We start from the raw sequence: 16,572 nt of genomic DNA, 5'->3' as shown, positions 1-16,572 counted from the left end.
ATGATACCTAGTGGTTGTCTTGCGAGGCTGTAGTTACTAGTACAGTCACCAGATGTCAATGGGCAATCAGTTAGAAAGTAAGGGTTCGAGAGATCTTCACGCTTGTCATTTGCCATGCATTTACAGTTCACTGCCAACATAAACCACTTTGAAGAAAATGAAGACAGGAAAGATTTAACTCTGTCAATGTTCTGTTCAAAAACATGGATCTTAAAGAAGGATGGGACGGTTTGCATGAATGAAAATGACTAATACATGTGCAGATGTAGTTGACTGAATTACAGAGTGTGTCTGGCTTGAATGTATAATAAAATAAAAATTAATATCTTGAGATGTGATGGAGATAATCATTGGTGGTTTGGTTTGTCAAGTAGACAAATTCAAAATGTTTTTATACATACCTAATACACTTCGATATGGACATCATGCGTCAGCATACTTGGTGTTGTGGCCTGATATCAAACGCAATCTGCCACTTTCTAGAAGGCGTCTGTGCCATTTTCTGATTGATATATACATGGGGAATATCGTCACTTAGTTGCAGTCGATACTCCAGCCGAAAATGACATTGTTACAAGCCTAACAGACAGCTAGCAGGAAGCGCGCTGTGTTGTGTAGCCGTCTGAGTTGCCTAACATTCAAAGAAGGGAGACAGATGGGACACTTTTGTCACAGGCCAGCTGTATGTTGTGATGCTTACTAAATGAAAAATTCACACGTTAAATGCAGTTTTCGCATTTAATGCAGCATTTGAGCATCTATCATAAATGCTACATCTGCAATGCAACAAAATACGAGGAAAGATGTGCAATACAGTTTCGACGTCTGTCACACCATTAATGGTGCACATGTCAAAGTGTATTAGATATATAAAAAACATTTTGAGTTTCTATACTTGTAGAGACAAACCTCCAAGAATTATTTCTATTACTTCTTTAGATATTAATTTTTATTTTATTATCCAGTCAAGCTGGAGATCCTGTATATATTTTTAAAAATTAGTCAACCTGTTGTGTCTTAACAATGTGAACAAATGTGAGCGAGATAGCGGTGAGCAGAAAGTATCATGTATAAGGTACTGTAATGTGTTAGAAACATTTTATCTGCACATAAAACTATATATTACTATCCAACCTGGATAGAGTATGTACCATATATTCAGTAAAATATATGTATTACTATCCAACCTGGATAGAGTATGTACCATATATTCAGTAAAATTCTTCAGGTATTAACACTGTGGATCTAGTGGTAGTAATATTACTACCACACTTTGAGTGCCTTTGTTTTGTTGTTAGTAATACTGTTACTGAGAACTTGCAAATTCTGCTGCACGAAAGTTAGTCATGCTATTGGTCCACTTGTTATAACATTATAATTGATTTTACAACCTATTATCTACTTTTATAGTTTTTGGAAATGCCAAGTATCACTAAATCTACTAACATGAGGCCGGTGTATTTGAGCAACTTTAAATACCGTTTCAAAAGAAGAAGACTGAATTGAAAACAAACATTAAATTAGGCTTGAAAAAATAGATCAGGTTAAAGAATTTTGTTCTGGGTAGTGTTATTACCAGTGATAATCAGTGCCTGACAGAAGTTAAAAGAAGAATTGCTATGGCAAAACAAGTGCTTCAAAGCAGAAAAAAATCTCTTATTAAATAAGCACATAGGAATTGAAACCAGGAAGAAAATTGTTAAAACCTTTGTTTGGACTGTGCTAACTTACGGTTGTGAGACCTGGACTTTGAGAAAGCAAGCAAGCACAATCAATAATAGAAGCTGCGTGATGTGGTTCTGGAGAAGACTGAAAGGGACAAGTTGGACAGAAAAAAAAAAACTAATATCCAACCTATCAACTTGATATCAGAAGTGCGGTGCTCGAAAATTAGAGCTACTTAGCCGGCAATTCCTTTTTCTACCAATAGATTCAACTATCTTTGTGTTTCCTAGAAAGAATGTTTCATAAACACGTGTGCCCAGCTAGCTCTGATGTGACTGTCAACAGATTTCATGTGATGGACTGGCTTTTCTAGCACATGTATATAAATTGTATAATTCTATGGTAACCAACATAACTGTGGTTATTTTCGTGAAAGTCAGATTCATGCTGACACAAGAGAGTGACACATTTTAGGTAGTCTGAGCCAGGTATGGCACGTTCTATATGTTCAGCGGTTCAGTGAATCCCCTAGAAATAGATAAGTTTTAGTATAATGGTTTATCAAGAGCCTATTCCTGTGATTAGCTCTGTATATTCGTGCAAGTAGCAATAATTTTGACTTCAACACTCGGTTGCTCTCGGAACAAGCGAAAGGATTCAATTTCAGCACTTCAGATGCAGAGCTGCAAGATATAAGGAGGGTGCAACAAGGTGAGGGACCATGAGGAGCAAGGAGAACATAGCTCAGGCAGTGGACTAGTGACAGACATGAGCAACCCCAAAATTAGCTGAGGCACTGTCTTAGAGAGTGCAGTGAAAATTTGGCATATGTGGTAGGTATTGAAGAGATTTTAATGTCACGATTTTGCAGTTCTGATGTAATTAACTGCAGTGAACCAAAATATTTTGTAACTGCAGTTGTACAGCTTCCATAGGCATATGTAGCTTAAGTTTATGTAATTAATGAAACTTTCAATTAGTAATGTGAGTTTATGAAAAGTAAACAGCAAAATAAATCAAGACATAAATAACAGTAGTCTGCCTAACACGTTCTTGAAGCAGTTATTCCTATGCAAGCAAAATCTTCAAAATCAGAGGAAATTGGATCAGTTTAAAATAACTGCACCTCATATTCTGTCTTTCTTTCTTTCTTTCTTTCTTTCATTCCTCATTGTTTTGATAACTTCTTCTAGCTGCAGCCGTGTGCCTTCAAAGGAAAGTCACGTTGCTATTTAAGTAATACCACTATTTTACATGAATGTAAACATCAAGTAACAATACATCTGAATATGTTATTTTCAAAAGCAGTGAACTCCCAGAAGTTTTATTCACACACCACCACTTGTCCGGGCACATACAGTAGTTTTAATATATCACACTCACCTCGCAGCTGACAGATGGTTGCCTCTTGCACTGCCACATTACCCGATGCCGCTGTCAAGCCACGATTTGCTAGGTTTAGCTTGTCCCTCAGGTCTGCCAGGTCCCTCTCAGCCACTCTCTGCTGCATCTCAAGGCTTTCTTTCTCCTAATAACATAAGGTAACAAAATAGTCACAGTGAGGAAGTACCTATGGAGAAGTTGGCTAAGGAAGACAAACATTCAAAGGGATGTTAGGTGAGAGCAGTATCACAGAGGAATTATGAGAGTTTGCAAATGATGGCTTCTGGTAGTGCTTCCAGAAGTTTTACCATCTCTCAAAAAAGTGTATAGTTGCCCAAACAGATTACTTTGAAGCTGGTGATCTAAGGTACTTATGGTAAGAAACTGTATGTCTAGTCCACAAAACTTTTGGATGCTATCTCATATTTTGCATTTCAACAATGAGTTAAATGGGGTGTTTACTGTATATCCTTTTCAAATTCTAGAAATCTGAGAAATACTGCTTTTGAGAATAGCAGCAATCGGAAGAGAACTAACATTAGGGTATCTTACTTCCTAAGGAGAAATATCTTGCATCTAGGATATCAACTTATGATAACAAAAGCAACTACTCCACCTGTCTCAAGCGGTCCAGTTCTAAGAGGTGAGAGGCTGCTTGTCTCTGCAGCGAATCTCGATCAGCCACAGTCCGCTCCAGGGCATCTCGACAGCTGCGTAATTCAGCATCGACAGAATTGAGTGAATCAGCTATGTTTGTGGAACGAGACCGCAGACGTGCTGTTTCCTAAATCAGAAATTACCACGAAAGTGATCAGTTTTCCTCCCCTTTTCAATGTGAACATGAAGGACATGTTCGTTGATAAAAATTCTTCCTTGTTCCCTAGGATGTCCAAGAAATATTATAAGGGAAAAATACAATTACTACCCTACTACACTACCCTGTCAGTAAATATACATTCCACAAACATATTTAAATAATAAATTATAACTTTTTGTGACATCCAGCATATAGAAACCTTCAATTTCAACTGACCAACAGAACAAAACTAAATGCAGAATTGCAACTGGTCCACCTCAAAAATAGTCTACCTGCCACAAAAAAGAGAAAGTCACAGCAAAAGAGAAGAACACTAAACATTTTGTTGTTGTTGTGATATTTTGATATTTCTCTCTTTTTTTTTTTTTTTTTTTTTTTTTTTTTTTGGCTACTTGTTTTACGTCGCACCGACACAGATAGGTCTTATGGTGACGATGGGACAGGAAAGGCCTAGGAGTTGGAAGGAAGCGGCCGTGGCCTTAATTAAGGTACAGCCCCAGCATTTGCCTGGAGTGAAAACGGGAAACCACGGAAAACCATCTTCAGAGCTGCTGACCGTGGGGCTCGAACCTACGATCTCCCGGATGCAAGCTCACAGCCGCGCAACTCTACGCACACGGCCAACTCGCCTGGTTTTTGATATTTCAAGCCATTTCTTTTCAGAGACTATTGCACCACCTTGCATTCTAAGGTGGAGTGGAGAGCAGTGAGGACTTCATTAAGATAAGTTCCAAATTTGAAGTATTTAGGATATAAACAGAATTTAAACATAAATGTTTATACATTTCTAACTATTTTTGAATGTAATTTGAAGGAACCTGGTGATGTTCTTTCAAAAACGAAACATGTCATTCTCTTTTAATTAAGTTGTTTCTTTTTCAGGTAGTTTATAAATTTATTTGCTTATAAATTATAAGATTTTCTCTAAGTTACTATATAATCGGATTAAAGAACAACTTGATCAAGAGTTAGGTGAATACCAGGCAGGCTTCAGACCTTGGAGAAGCTGCTCTGAACAAATAATAACTTTAAAGCTAGTCATGGAATATTACAGAAAACAAAACAAGCCCCTTTCAATAACATTTATAGATTTCAAGAAAACTTATGACTCTATCCACAGACCATCATTATTAAAAATTTTAAGACATTTTGGACTTCACCCAAAGCTAATCAAATTGATTAAACTTACTCTAATGGAAACTCTAATGTCACTGAGCAGGGAGAAAACAGTATGCGATGGTCTATAATGTCCAAAGTCCCTAAAACTGATCAATAATAACATTACACAGACTACCTCTTGTTAGCTGAGGTGTGCTCCATCTCTTCTGCTGCCACTCTCCTCTGCTTGAATGCATTTCTGCAGCAATTATACAGAAACTTAAAACTAGTACTTACTACATGTTACTAATACAATACAGCATTGCTAAGAATCAAAATCAGAAGGAAAATTAACCTTACAAACATGTTCAAGCAACTGTATAGGAAAAAGAAATTTAAAGGAAGAGTGCAGACTAACCTGAACTAATTCAGCAGCCTTATGAATAAGGCTCTCAGGAGAGGATATCATGGCCTCCGTGTACTCCAGCCCCAATGCACCTGACAGTCGACGGATAAGATCTATCAGTGCCTTCCGGTTAGCGTCCTTCTGTGACTCTTCAGAATTACACTCCAACTCCAGAGAGCGGATCTGAGAAACATAAATAACTGACCAATATTTATCATTTAACACAGCAGTTTCAAACTCAGATGCTTTGGAGGGCTAATTGTAAATTTGTGGGCTCAAGGAAGGCTGCACAAACAATGAATTAAAGGTTTCAAGAAAACAAACAAAATTATTCACAAGGTATCAAGCTTTACTAAGCCATTTACTTCCATAAGTAGTTGATGTAGGTATGTAATTTATAGGTAAGAAAATACATTAATGTGACAGAAACTCATGGGGATCATTGTAAATAGTCCTACATAGATGTTAATACAGGGTGGTCAGAAACAACGTGAACCAGGCATATGAATGTTAGAGGGTTGGTCATACTGATAAATAATTTCAAAACATTATTTCAATATCTCATGCCTTTGTCATTTTGTCAGCTGTTGAAGTTAGCCAATCAGAGTGCTCCACGAGTGAATTCAAATGAGCTTTGTGTCATAGGTAATAAATTTCATATTAATCCATAGTGAAGAGCAATAAAGTGTAAAACAAAAGCTAAAGGTTTCCACCTATTCAATACTGTTTGTTGTAACCTTAAAAAAATTACATATACTTGTTGAAACTAGTTTCGGTCTTACCAGAGACCATCATCAGTTAAAATCAAAGTCATGGCAAGTCATGAATATAGATAAAATGAGGTAAGCATGAAATTCAAGGTAAGGCAAGTAAAGTTTTGAAAAACACTCATCACAAACACATGTCCAGTGCAAGCTCTCAGTTTTCCCACTTCACCTGCTCTTATGTGAGGTTCAGTCTTCAAATTGGAGGAAAGCTGAGAGCTTGCACAGGACATGTGTTTGTGATGAGTGTTTTTCATATCTTTACTTGCCTTACATTAAATTTTATGCTTGCTTCTATTTGCTTTACGTCGCACCGACACAGACAGGTCTTATGGAGACAATGGGATAGGAAAGGTTTAGGAATGGGAAGGAAGCAGCTGTGGCCTTAATTAAGGTATAGCCCCAGCATTTTCCTGGTGAAAATGGGAAAACATGGAAAACCATCTTCAGAGCTGCCGACAGTGGGGTTCAAACCTACCATCTCCTGGATACAAGCTCACAGCTGCGTGCCCCTAACTGCACGGCCAACTCGCCCGGTCTTGCTTGCTTCATTTTATGTTTATTCATGTTTGGCCTTGACTTTGATTTTGACTGATAATGGTCTCTGATAAGACCGGAACTAGTTTCAACAAGCATATGTAACATTTTAAGGTTACAGCAAACAAATTATTTTATAGACACAATACTGTATAGGCTTTTGGGCTTATGCCATGTCAAGAAAATAAGGTGAAATTCTTAACATTTCGCAGAGAACTGTGCTCTGCGTCCTGCTCTGCCTTTCTTCTGAGGACGCAGAGCACAGTTCTCTGTGAAACAATAACAATTTCACCTTATTTTCTTGACACGGCATAAGCCCAAAAGCCTATACAGTATCATGTCTATAAGTACAGGCCTTGAAAGCATTAATGGCAAGAAATTATTTCATTTGTTTAAATGTAATGTTTCATTATAGTGTGTTTTTCTTTTGTTATTGTTCATTGTTCTGCTCCATATAGCCTACTGTAGTTACTCTCAGCACCGTCGAGAACCATCTGTCACGCCGCCAAGTTGCTGGTTCTGTTTCCAGCGACTCGGCAACTTCACTCCCTGGAATCACGCATGTGCGCATATGCTCTCAGTACACTTGCCTCATGCTTGCTAAACCTGACTAAGGTGTTATTTCAGTTTCCAACAATTTGTATTGATTTTTATTTTCGAGTTCCACGTGAGTGTATTATTGCTTATGCAATCAAAAATACTAATATAATGGTCTGTTATTGGACATTATAAATTTTTCAGCTAACTCATTCTTGGTTGCTAGCATTTTGCCCCAGTGTGCTAAGTTGCGCTCATCAGTTGGTAAATAGCACACCTACCAAGACGCATGGCCAGTGCATACCGTGGAGGCCACTGTAAAGGTTACTTGGAGCCACCGGCAATGCCAGTGCACTATGGCAGGCAGGCATCAATTTTTGGAAATGAGTCAAAGTAAGTCTCTCATATTGCATTGGCTTCTCTCTTTACTTCTGTTAAATTACCTGGTACCACTGAAATGACAGTACTTTAGTTTATTATACATTTAATATTTTGCTCACCTTCTTTTCCATCTCCCTGATCTTTTCTTCCTGGTAGCGGTTCTCTCGTTGTAGAGTCTGCATGTTCATCTCCACTCTGCCGTGAGCAACTCCCAAGTTCCGTTCTCTCTCCTCCAGCTCCTGTAATGTGAACAATGCTCAAGTCATTGTGCAAATGAAGCCTTAACTCTTTGAGTCCCAAAGTATGTAAGCCATATGCCATTTCATTTATTCTGTTGGGGTGTTTAAGTGAAAATCTGCTTCCTCCCTCCCTTTGCTGCTGACTAACTATTACTTTTCTTGTAAATTGTCCTACATTTTAAATTTATTTACTAATTCTGTTTGACAAGTTTCCATAATATTTATTTGAACAAGCTTTTACAGTGTTACAGGCAGGCTGGTAGTTAATAATCCTGTTGTTTTGCTCTTTCAAATAATGGTTATCACCTTTACATCTGTGTTCAAACTTCCGAGAAGTTCCCCAAAAAAGTTGAGGAAATTCCTATTTACATTCTAATTACAGGAGAATATGGAGAGAGAAGTTACACAGAAGTTACACACATGTATCCTCTTGCGAAGAGAAGATATGATGGAGCTTTGCCGGGCTGCTTGCTCTCTGAGTTGTTCTGCTTCCACCTGCAGCTCGGACGCTCGCTGCTCCCGAGTTCGGAGCTGAGACCGCATGTCTTGTAGCTGTAAATCATGAGAAATATTTATCAGTCAACAACAAATTTACTATGTGAAAGAACACACAGATTATGGATCAACCAGCGGATCAAGAAAATTTAAAAGCAATGGATTGATCACTCACTTCACAGATCAACATAGGTGTAGAAAAGACAATAGGAGAGGATTGTGATGGAGGAGCTGATGCACAGCCAAGATACATATAGTAAAACCTTTTCCCAGTCCTGTACTCCACAACAGGAATTTTAGGGAGTAATGAATTAACAGATTCATGGGTTTAAAAAAAATAATATTATGCTACTAAATGTATATAAATGTAAACAATATACTCTAAGATTAGCAAATCCAACGGAGCTACAGACATGTACTTCTTGTAGAATAACAAAACAGGTGTGTCAAAAATTAAGTTCTCAGAAGGAAACCAAGGCCAAAGGCAGGCATTTATACAAGTGGAGGCGTAAGCTTCCCCTAGTACACTATCACTGCATTGTCCTACATAGGAGGCTTCTAGTGGTGTCTCAACGGCGCACCAGCCGCCAGAATCTTGGAAGCGTGTAGCAATCCGTCTGATGATCCCACTGTCACACTGGAGCGAAACGCTAGTAATTTCACGATTTTTAAAACACGTGTGTTCCAGTTCCGAATGGAAAATTCTAAGTTCCCATGGAGGGAATTAGATATTTTTCACCAATAGAGCATGTCAAAAACAGATCAGATGTAAGGCTTTTCAGGCGTTTGCTCTATTAACCAGCATTTCGTCTTAGGTCTGACACTAGAAATTCCCTCCATGGGAACTTGGAATTTTCTATTCGGAATTGCTAGGCAGGCAATAATTCCATTGTGGAGATTTATCTCCCGTATGCAATTATCAGACTGTGCCTCTTATAAGGGATTCTGATAAGTTCAATTACAGAACTCAATTACAGAACTCTTGAATCAATGTCTCAGACAAGGGAAAATTCCAGATAAGTGGAGAGAATCAACTATAAAGGTGATGTATAAAGGCAAAGGAGATGTGAACAACCCAAATTCATACCGAGGAATTGCTTTAGAGTGTACACTTTTGAAGATATTAACGAAGGCTCTAGCAAACCGTCTGAATGATCTACTAGATGACAAATTACCGGAAGAACAATTCGGGTTCAGAAGAGGTCGTTCAACTTTGCAGGCAGTACATTGTTTGATGGAAGACATTCAAGAGGCACTTAAAGTACAGAAAGGAAAATTGTATGCAGTGTTTGTTGACTTTCGCAAAGCATTCGATTCTACAAGTAGGAAATTGATCCTCCAGAAATTAAGAGAAATTTGCGGTGAAAACTGTTACATAAAATTGATAAAAAATATATTATCGGAAAATTATGTAAGAATTGATGATGACTTAACAAAGTCTAAGCCAATCCTACAGACTATAGGAGTTCTTCAAGGAGATCCTTTGAGTCCACTACTCTTTAATGTCGCAACATATGACATAACGAAAGCCATCGTTACAGAGCAGACAAGTATCTATCTATACGCAGACGACATGGTTATTGTCGCGTCTTGTAGAGAAGAACTACAAACAGCACTTGATAGACTGTCAAAATGGTGTGAAGAGGCCGGTTTGGAAGTTAACAAAGAGAAAACAGTAGTGATGGTGTTTAGAAGGGGAGGAAAACGAGCGGCTGCAGATACTTTCTATTTTGAAGATTCTCTTCTAAATTCTGTGAACTCTTTCAAATACCTTGGAATAACTCTCCAAATGAACGGCAAAACATTCTCAGCTCACGTGAAAGAAAGATCTCTTGCAGCAATAATAGCAATAAATGATATAGAGCACATCGATCAATTATCAATTGAGACAGCAATGAAACTGTTTCATCTAAAGATTACTCCAATTGCAACTTACGGTTTAGAACTAATATGGACCTTCTTGAAAAAGAAAGACCTAAAGGAATTAGAAAGGGTTAAAGCTACCTTCCTTAAACGAATCCTTTGTGTGTCTAAATACACGCCTTCGAGACTTGTTTACGAACTGACAAGAGAACTGTTTTTCATCGAAGACCTACGGTTTTCTATGACCCTGCAATCGACGACAGAATACCAAGACTTCCTGCATAATTTGAAATTTAAAAAGACCGAAATATGGAGTGACTTCTACACAACCGACGCAATGACTACAACTGACTGGCAACAAAGTTGTTTTGAACTGAGACACGCGGTGACCCGTGCAGCGGTCCACGGATTTCACCACAAGGCTTGTGCTACTCTCCGCTTTCACGATCCGAATAGTGACTGTGTATGTCGATGGTGCAATAGACTTTGTGGCCGTTACCACGCTTTGGAGTGCCCAAAGAGAGCCTACTCTCTGAAAAGTCTCTGTAGTGAATAGTGCTATGTATTCTATTCTTTTATTTGACCATTGGTTGCAATAAAGATTTATAAGTTCACCTGCATACACCCCAGCGTCAGTGGTTAGGGTCTGACACATCCCACTCTGATGAGTCTAGTGTCAGACCTAAGATGAAACGCTGGTTAATAGAGCAAACGCCTGAAAAGCCTTACATCTGATCTGGTTTTGTTCCAGTTCTATTGCACCAAATGGACCAAATTGCGTTAAATATTTGAAATCTGTGTCCTTAGCCCTTCTATCAACTGAACAGCAAACTGTTACGATATTTAGGATGCATTGAAAGACGTGTAATAAACAAATTCACAAGTTCGTAAATCTATCTGTGCCCATAGGGTCATTAATGACCAAATGCAATAATGTCCTTACAATAATAAAGTAGAATAGTGATATGATTGAGAACAGTATGATTTTGGCAATAGCGGCACTAAGAAGCTCGCCCCCGCCCCACCGCAATAATTGAAAATGGGCGCCTTGTTTCCTGATAAGGAAAGATACAAGTTAGTTTTGTAGTAGGGCTCAAGGTTGTATATTAATACAATGAACAGCAACGATGATAATAATAATACACAATTTTCGCTTAAGTGCGACCAGTATCCAGTATTCGGGAGATAGTGGGTTCGAACTCCACTGTCGGCAGCCCTGAAGGTGGTTTTCCTTGGCTTTTCATTTTCACACCAGGCAATTGCTGGGGCTGTACCTTAATTAAGGCCACGACCGCTTCTTTCCTACTCCTAGCCCTTTCCTGTCTCATCGTCGCCATAAGACCTATCTGTGTCGGCGCGACGTAAAACAACTTGTAAAAAATTACACAATTTAGTTTTCTAATTCGAAGGAATTAGGCTGATGACACACGGAGCGGTTTTCGCCGAGTCGGCAGCCGAGTCGGCCGCCGAGTCGGCGCATGTTTCTATTGTATCAGATGGGATGAAACAGACAGAGCGGTGCTCGCCGACAGGCGGCAGATTTGCCGACTCGGCCTGTCGTGTAGTTGGCGGTGCAGCGAGCGTTTTGAAGACTTTGTGCGCGCTCTAGCGCCATAGATTTAATACATTCAGCTGAATCACGGCCGACTGGCATCATTGGTAGGTATTCTTGTATTAGATATCATGAAGTATCTTTGAAATTCAATAATATACACGTAAAAGGACATATAGAGTAAGTAGACTTTTGGAATAAGAATAAAAACAATCCTTTATTTTTCGGTAATTTTAGCTAGCTTCCTCACCTAACGTCACGCTCACTAATGTGTTTTGTCCACTGCCTGCTCGATACGCACCCGATGACTGCTTATAAGCAGTCATTTTAGATGCAGTTCGAGCAGGCAGTGGTTTCGTCACAGTCGGCAAAAACCGCTCTGTGTATCAATCACAGGCGGCGGCCGACGCGGCTGCCGACTCGGCAAAAACCGCTCCGTGTGTCATCAGCCTTAATGTAATACACTCGTATGGTACAAACACACACACGCACAACAAATACACATTCCAATAAATCAAAACACGCTGACCATCACAATATTAAGAAATAATCTCGTTCCGAGGACCAAATAATTTACTACTATTTACAATTCAACCGTCCATCGTAGGCGTACTTAGCTACACTGACTGCCGAGAGTTATAAACAGACTCGAAACTTCAGGATTTAGAGTTTAGAAAAGGAGAAGTCTTTGTTATCGCATCTTCGCTGACTACTGGCTTCTCAGAACTGGCTAATTACTTCAAAATCCTTGTTGATTGTTATGAGTGGCAGCAAGCGATGGTTATTATTGGAACAGGTTGGGAAACCCACATTATTTAAAAAATAACTACCCTACTCCTATTGACGAAAGAAGCTCTACACTACGACGGTCTGAGTTTGGAATAACCCTCTGTAATACAAATAATACTGTGTTGTGTGCTGAACCTTTATTAATATGTAAAATTAGTCTTCAGCCACTGAGTTAAGAAACAATCATGGGCCCCACGCCCCGCTGGGTCTGCGGGGTCCTTATCGCCGGCACTGTATTTTGGTCAACAGTCTATTGGTCCTCGATTTGCAGAAAGCAATGAATGCCAGTTGTATCTGATCGCATTTATGTGTTCTTTATATCTTGTGTGGAAATGACATATTGTTTGACCTATATATATGGCATGAAAGCAGGGGCGTATTCTCCTTGAATGCAAGGCATTCATTGCATGCATTATAATAACACAAAGAACTGTCTGGTGTACGATTTTAGGTTGTTTCAAGTCGAATATTAACGACTTCATCTCTCAGAAGTTCAAAAGGTCCGCGCAACTGTACTGGTTTCGTTGCTTGACAACGTGTGGTGCTGGTGTAGTCTCGCCGTCTACACCACTCTAGGAAGAAAGAGACAGCGAATGGACGAGTTCAGGAAGAAAGGCATTCAATCTTAAAATTGCATTCGGTGGCAGACGTAGTTCTGAAACCCTCCGAACGATGTCGCTGCAATTGAAACTTGGTCAGATTTTGTCACCCTATATCCGTGCTACCCTCTGCCATCTGTTAGCAACTTGGAGAAAGTCGGCATCTTTACAGCGAACGGGACCCACAGATTACCCCCCAGCGAGAACCCAACGTGACGAAACTGACCAATGCCACTGGGGTGACTTACCTCCAGTGCTTGAGTTGTGGCTAACTAGTGAGTTAATTCATTGTATTTTCGGTGTTTTATTATATCTTGCGCAGATGTGGTATTAACGATGGATGAGTCTAAAACGGATATAATTGTAAATCAGTTTGAAAAGCCGAGAGACCTCAACCTTCCCTCGTAAATTTCTTCCTCTTCTTCTTCTTACCCTGCTTACCCTCCAGGGTTGGCTTTTCCCTCGGACTCAGTGAGGGATCCCTCCTCTACCTCCTCAAGGGCAGTGTACTGGAGCTTCAGACTCTGGGTCGGGGGATACAACTGGGGAGTATGACCAGTACCTCGCCTCACCTGCTATGCTGAACAGGGGCCTTGCGGGGGATCGGAAGATTGGAAGGGATAGACAAGGAAGAGGGAAGGAAGCGGCCGTGGCCTGAAGTTAGGTACCATCCCGACATTTGCCTGGAGGAGAAGTGGGAAACCACGGAAAACCACTTCGAGGATGGCTGAGGTGGGAATCGAACCCACCTCTACTCAGTTGACCTCCCGAGGCTGAGTGGTCTCCGTTCCAGCCCTCGTACCACTTTTCAAATTTCGTGGCAGAGCCGGGAATCGAACCCGGGCCTCCGGGGGTGGCAGCTAATTACACTAACCACTACACCACAGAGGCGGACCCTCGTAAATTTAAAAACAGAAAACAAGAATTGTGTACGCACGTTCAATCCAGAAACTTACAGTAAAACTGTTTGGCTCGAGTTCACCTACATCTAATTAGGGTGAGTAGAATTGAAATTTACTTAATACGTTGTGTTAACTGCATGGTTACTAGTTGCATGCCTCAGTGGAGATTCCAGGATACGCCACTGCATGAAAGAGAAAAATAAATTGTCCGGATGTATTATTTCCTGTCGCTCTATACTGATCCCACCCAAAATCACCCGGATTCAAATCGAAAATGCTCATCTTGGGAGTCGAGTGGCTAAACCACTGATAAAGACATCAGGGAAAACTGATTGTGTGTGTTTTTTTTTTCAACTGGCTTAACGTCGCATCGACACAGATAGGTCTTATGGCGACGGAGAGTGTTTTGACCCAGATCTTAACCAAGATTCATCCCATGCTTCTATGACATAGAAGTACATCCCAGTGAGCTTTGTACTTCTACGTGGCTTCCGTTATAGAAAGAAATCTAACAAAATTTGTATTGAAAGTTTACCTCGGTAAGAAGCCGGTCCCTTTTGTACTGTAGAGCAGCTAAGTCGCTCCGTAGAGCCGTCGTCACGTCGTGCGCCATTTCTACTTCATCCCCCATCTGAAACAGAAAATGTATCAGATTAACCAGAACAAGCGTATCAAAGGAAAGCAAACAGGGGACTTACATCAGATATTTCAACAGAACAGAAATCATACTCATTTGTGGTGGTGATGATTTTTCAAATTTGTTTATGGTCATTTGAGACCATGTTAATCTACATTTTTGTAAGCTTTTATTACGGCTCAAAATCGCTAGTCTTACTCTGGCAGCCTGTCTTCTGTCCTTCATCCATACTCTGTTCTGCTTCAGGTCTTTTTAGAACCTCTCGGAGTTGTTGATCAGTAATCTGTATCATTCTTGATGTGCGCTGTCCTCTCGCCTGAGACTAACCCTACCGAAATTCTTTCTGATCACCTCAAAACCATTCTTCTGAAACCTTAGACCTATTGTTTATTTATTTATTTAATTATGTATGCATTTATTGATTTATTTCTTGTTCTTTATCTGTTTACCCTCCAGGGTCGGTTTTTCCCTCGGATTCAGCGAGGGATCCCACCTCTACCGCCTCAAGGGCAATGTCCTGGAGCTTCAGATTCTGGGTCGGAATACAACTGGGGAGGATGACCAGTACCTCGCCCAGGCGGCCTCACCTGCTATGTTGAACAGGGGCCTTGCGGGGGAATGGAAAGATTGGAAAGGATAGACAATGAAGAGGGAAGGAAGCGGCTCTGGCATAAAGTTAGGTACCAACACGGCATTTGCCTGGAGGAGAAGTGGAAAACCACGGAAAACCACTTCCAGGATGGCTCAGGTAGGAATCAAACCCACCTCTACTCATTTGACTTCCCAGGACTGAGTGGACACCGTTCCAGCCCTCGTACCACTTCTCAAAACATTTCGTTGCAGAGCCGGAAATCGAACCCGGGCTGGAACAAGGGCTGGAACGGGGTCCACTCAGCCTGGGGACGTCAACTGAGTAGAGGGGGAAGTGGTTTTCCGTGGTTTCCCACTTCTCCTCCAGGCAAATGCCGGGATGGTACCTTACTTAAGGCCACGGCCACGTCTTTCCCTCTTCTTTGCCTATCCCATCCGATCTTCCCATCCCTCCACAAGGCCCCTGTTCAGCATAGCAGGTGAGGCCGCCTGGGCGAGGTTACTGGTAATTCTCCTCAGTTGTATCCCCGACCCAAAAGTCTGAAACTCCAGGACACTGCCCTTGAGGCGGTAGAGGTGGGATCCCTCGCTGAGTCCGAGGGAAAAACCGACCCTGGAGGGTAAACAGATTAAGAAGAAGAAGAAGAAGAAGAAGAAGAAAGAACACGTTTCAGAGAAGTAACATGAAAGGCAGGATTTCAGGAGAGAAAGAAATTAACAACTGGAAGAAAATGGACTCAAGAGGAAAAGGAACAACATTCACAGAAAATGAAGGAAGTTTGGAAACGAAAAAAGTTAAATGCAAAGAAAAGTAACCAAAGGTGATTTATCGTACCCTCAAAAGGGTTATAATAATAATAATAATAATAATAATAATAATAATAATAATAATAATAATAATAATAATCGTATGGCCTCAGCTACCGTGTGCAGACATTTCAATTTGACGCCGTCTGGCTGTCTGCTCGTCAATTTCGACGTTCCGTTTTACTCTAGACCCACTAGATGGCAGACAGAGTAAGCCGGATCTCTCTTGGGCGTCTATGGCTGAGATTTAATGAATTTTGTCGGGTATATACCAAATGTATCACCAGAGATCTTTTACATGCCGACATCGTACGACATGGAGTGTCGAATGGACTTTTTTCCGTCCATCAAAAATCCGACTACCTCTGCCGGGTTTGAACCCGCTATCTTGGGATCCGAAGGCCGACACTCTACCACGGATCCACAGTGGCAGCTAATAATAATAATAATAATAATAATAATAATAATAATAATAATAATAATAATAATAATAATAATAATAATAATCGT

At 40.3% G+C, this 16,572-nt stretch overlaps 1 protein-coding gene across 1 annotated transcript in view; it reads right to left on the bottom strand.

The window, feature by feature from the left end:
* LOC136880868 (coiled-coil domain-containing protein 170) overlaps window positions 1–16,572 on the bottom strand; it is a 169,103-nt gene that overhangs the window by 77,011 nt on the left and 75,520 nt on the right. The window contains exons 2-7 of the mRNA XM_068229155.1: window positions 14,563–14,658; window positions 8,248–8,379; window positions 7,708–7,827; window positions 5,382–5,552; window positions 3,665–3,832; window positions 3,049–3,193 (exon numbers count right to left, since the gene is read on the bottom strand). Coding sequence (XP_068085256.1) covers window positions 3,049–3,193; window positions 3,665–3,832; window positions 5,382–5,552; window positions 7,708–7,827; window positions 8,248–8,379; window positions 14,563–14,658 — 832 coding nt within the window. The remainder of the gene's footprint in view (window positions 1–3,048; window positions 3,194–3,664; window positions 3,833–5,381; window positions 5,553–7,707; window positions 7,828–8,247; window positions 8,380–14,562; window positions 14,659–16,572) is intronic.

Source organism: Anabrus simplex, chromosome 9 (assembly GCF_040414725.1).
Source record: "Anabrus simplex isolate iqAnaSimp1 chromosome 9, ASM4041472v1, whole genome shotgun sequence".
NCBI lineage: Eukaryota > Metazoa > Arthropoda > Insecta > Orthoptera > Tettigoniidae > Anabrus > Anabrus simplex.
Note: the sequence above shows the minus strand (reverse complement) of the source record. Positions and strands in the feature narration are given on the sequence as shown.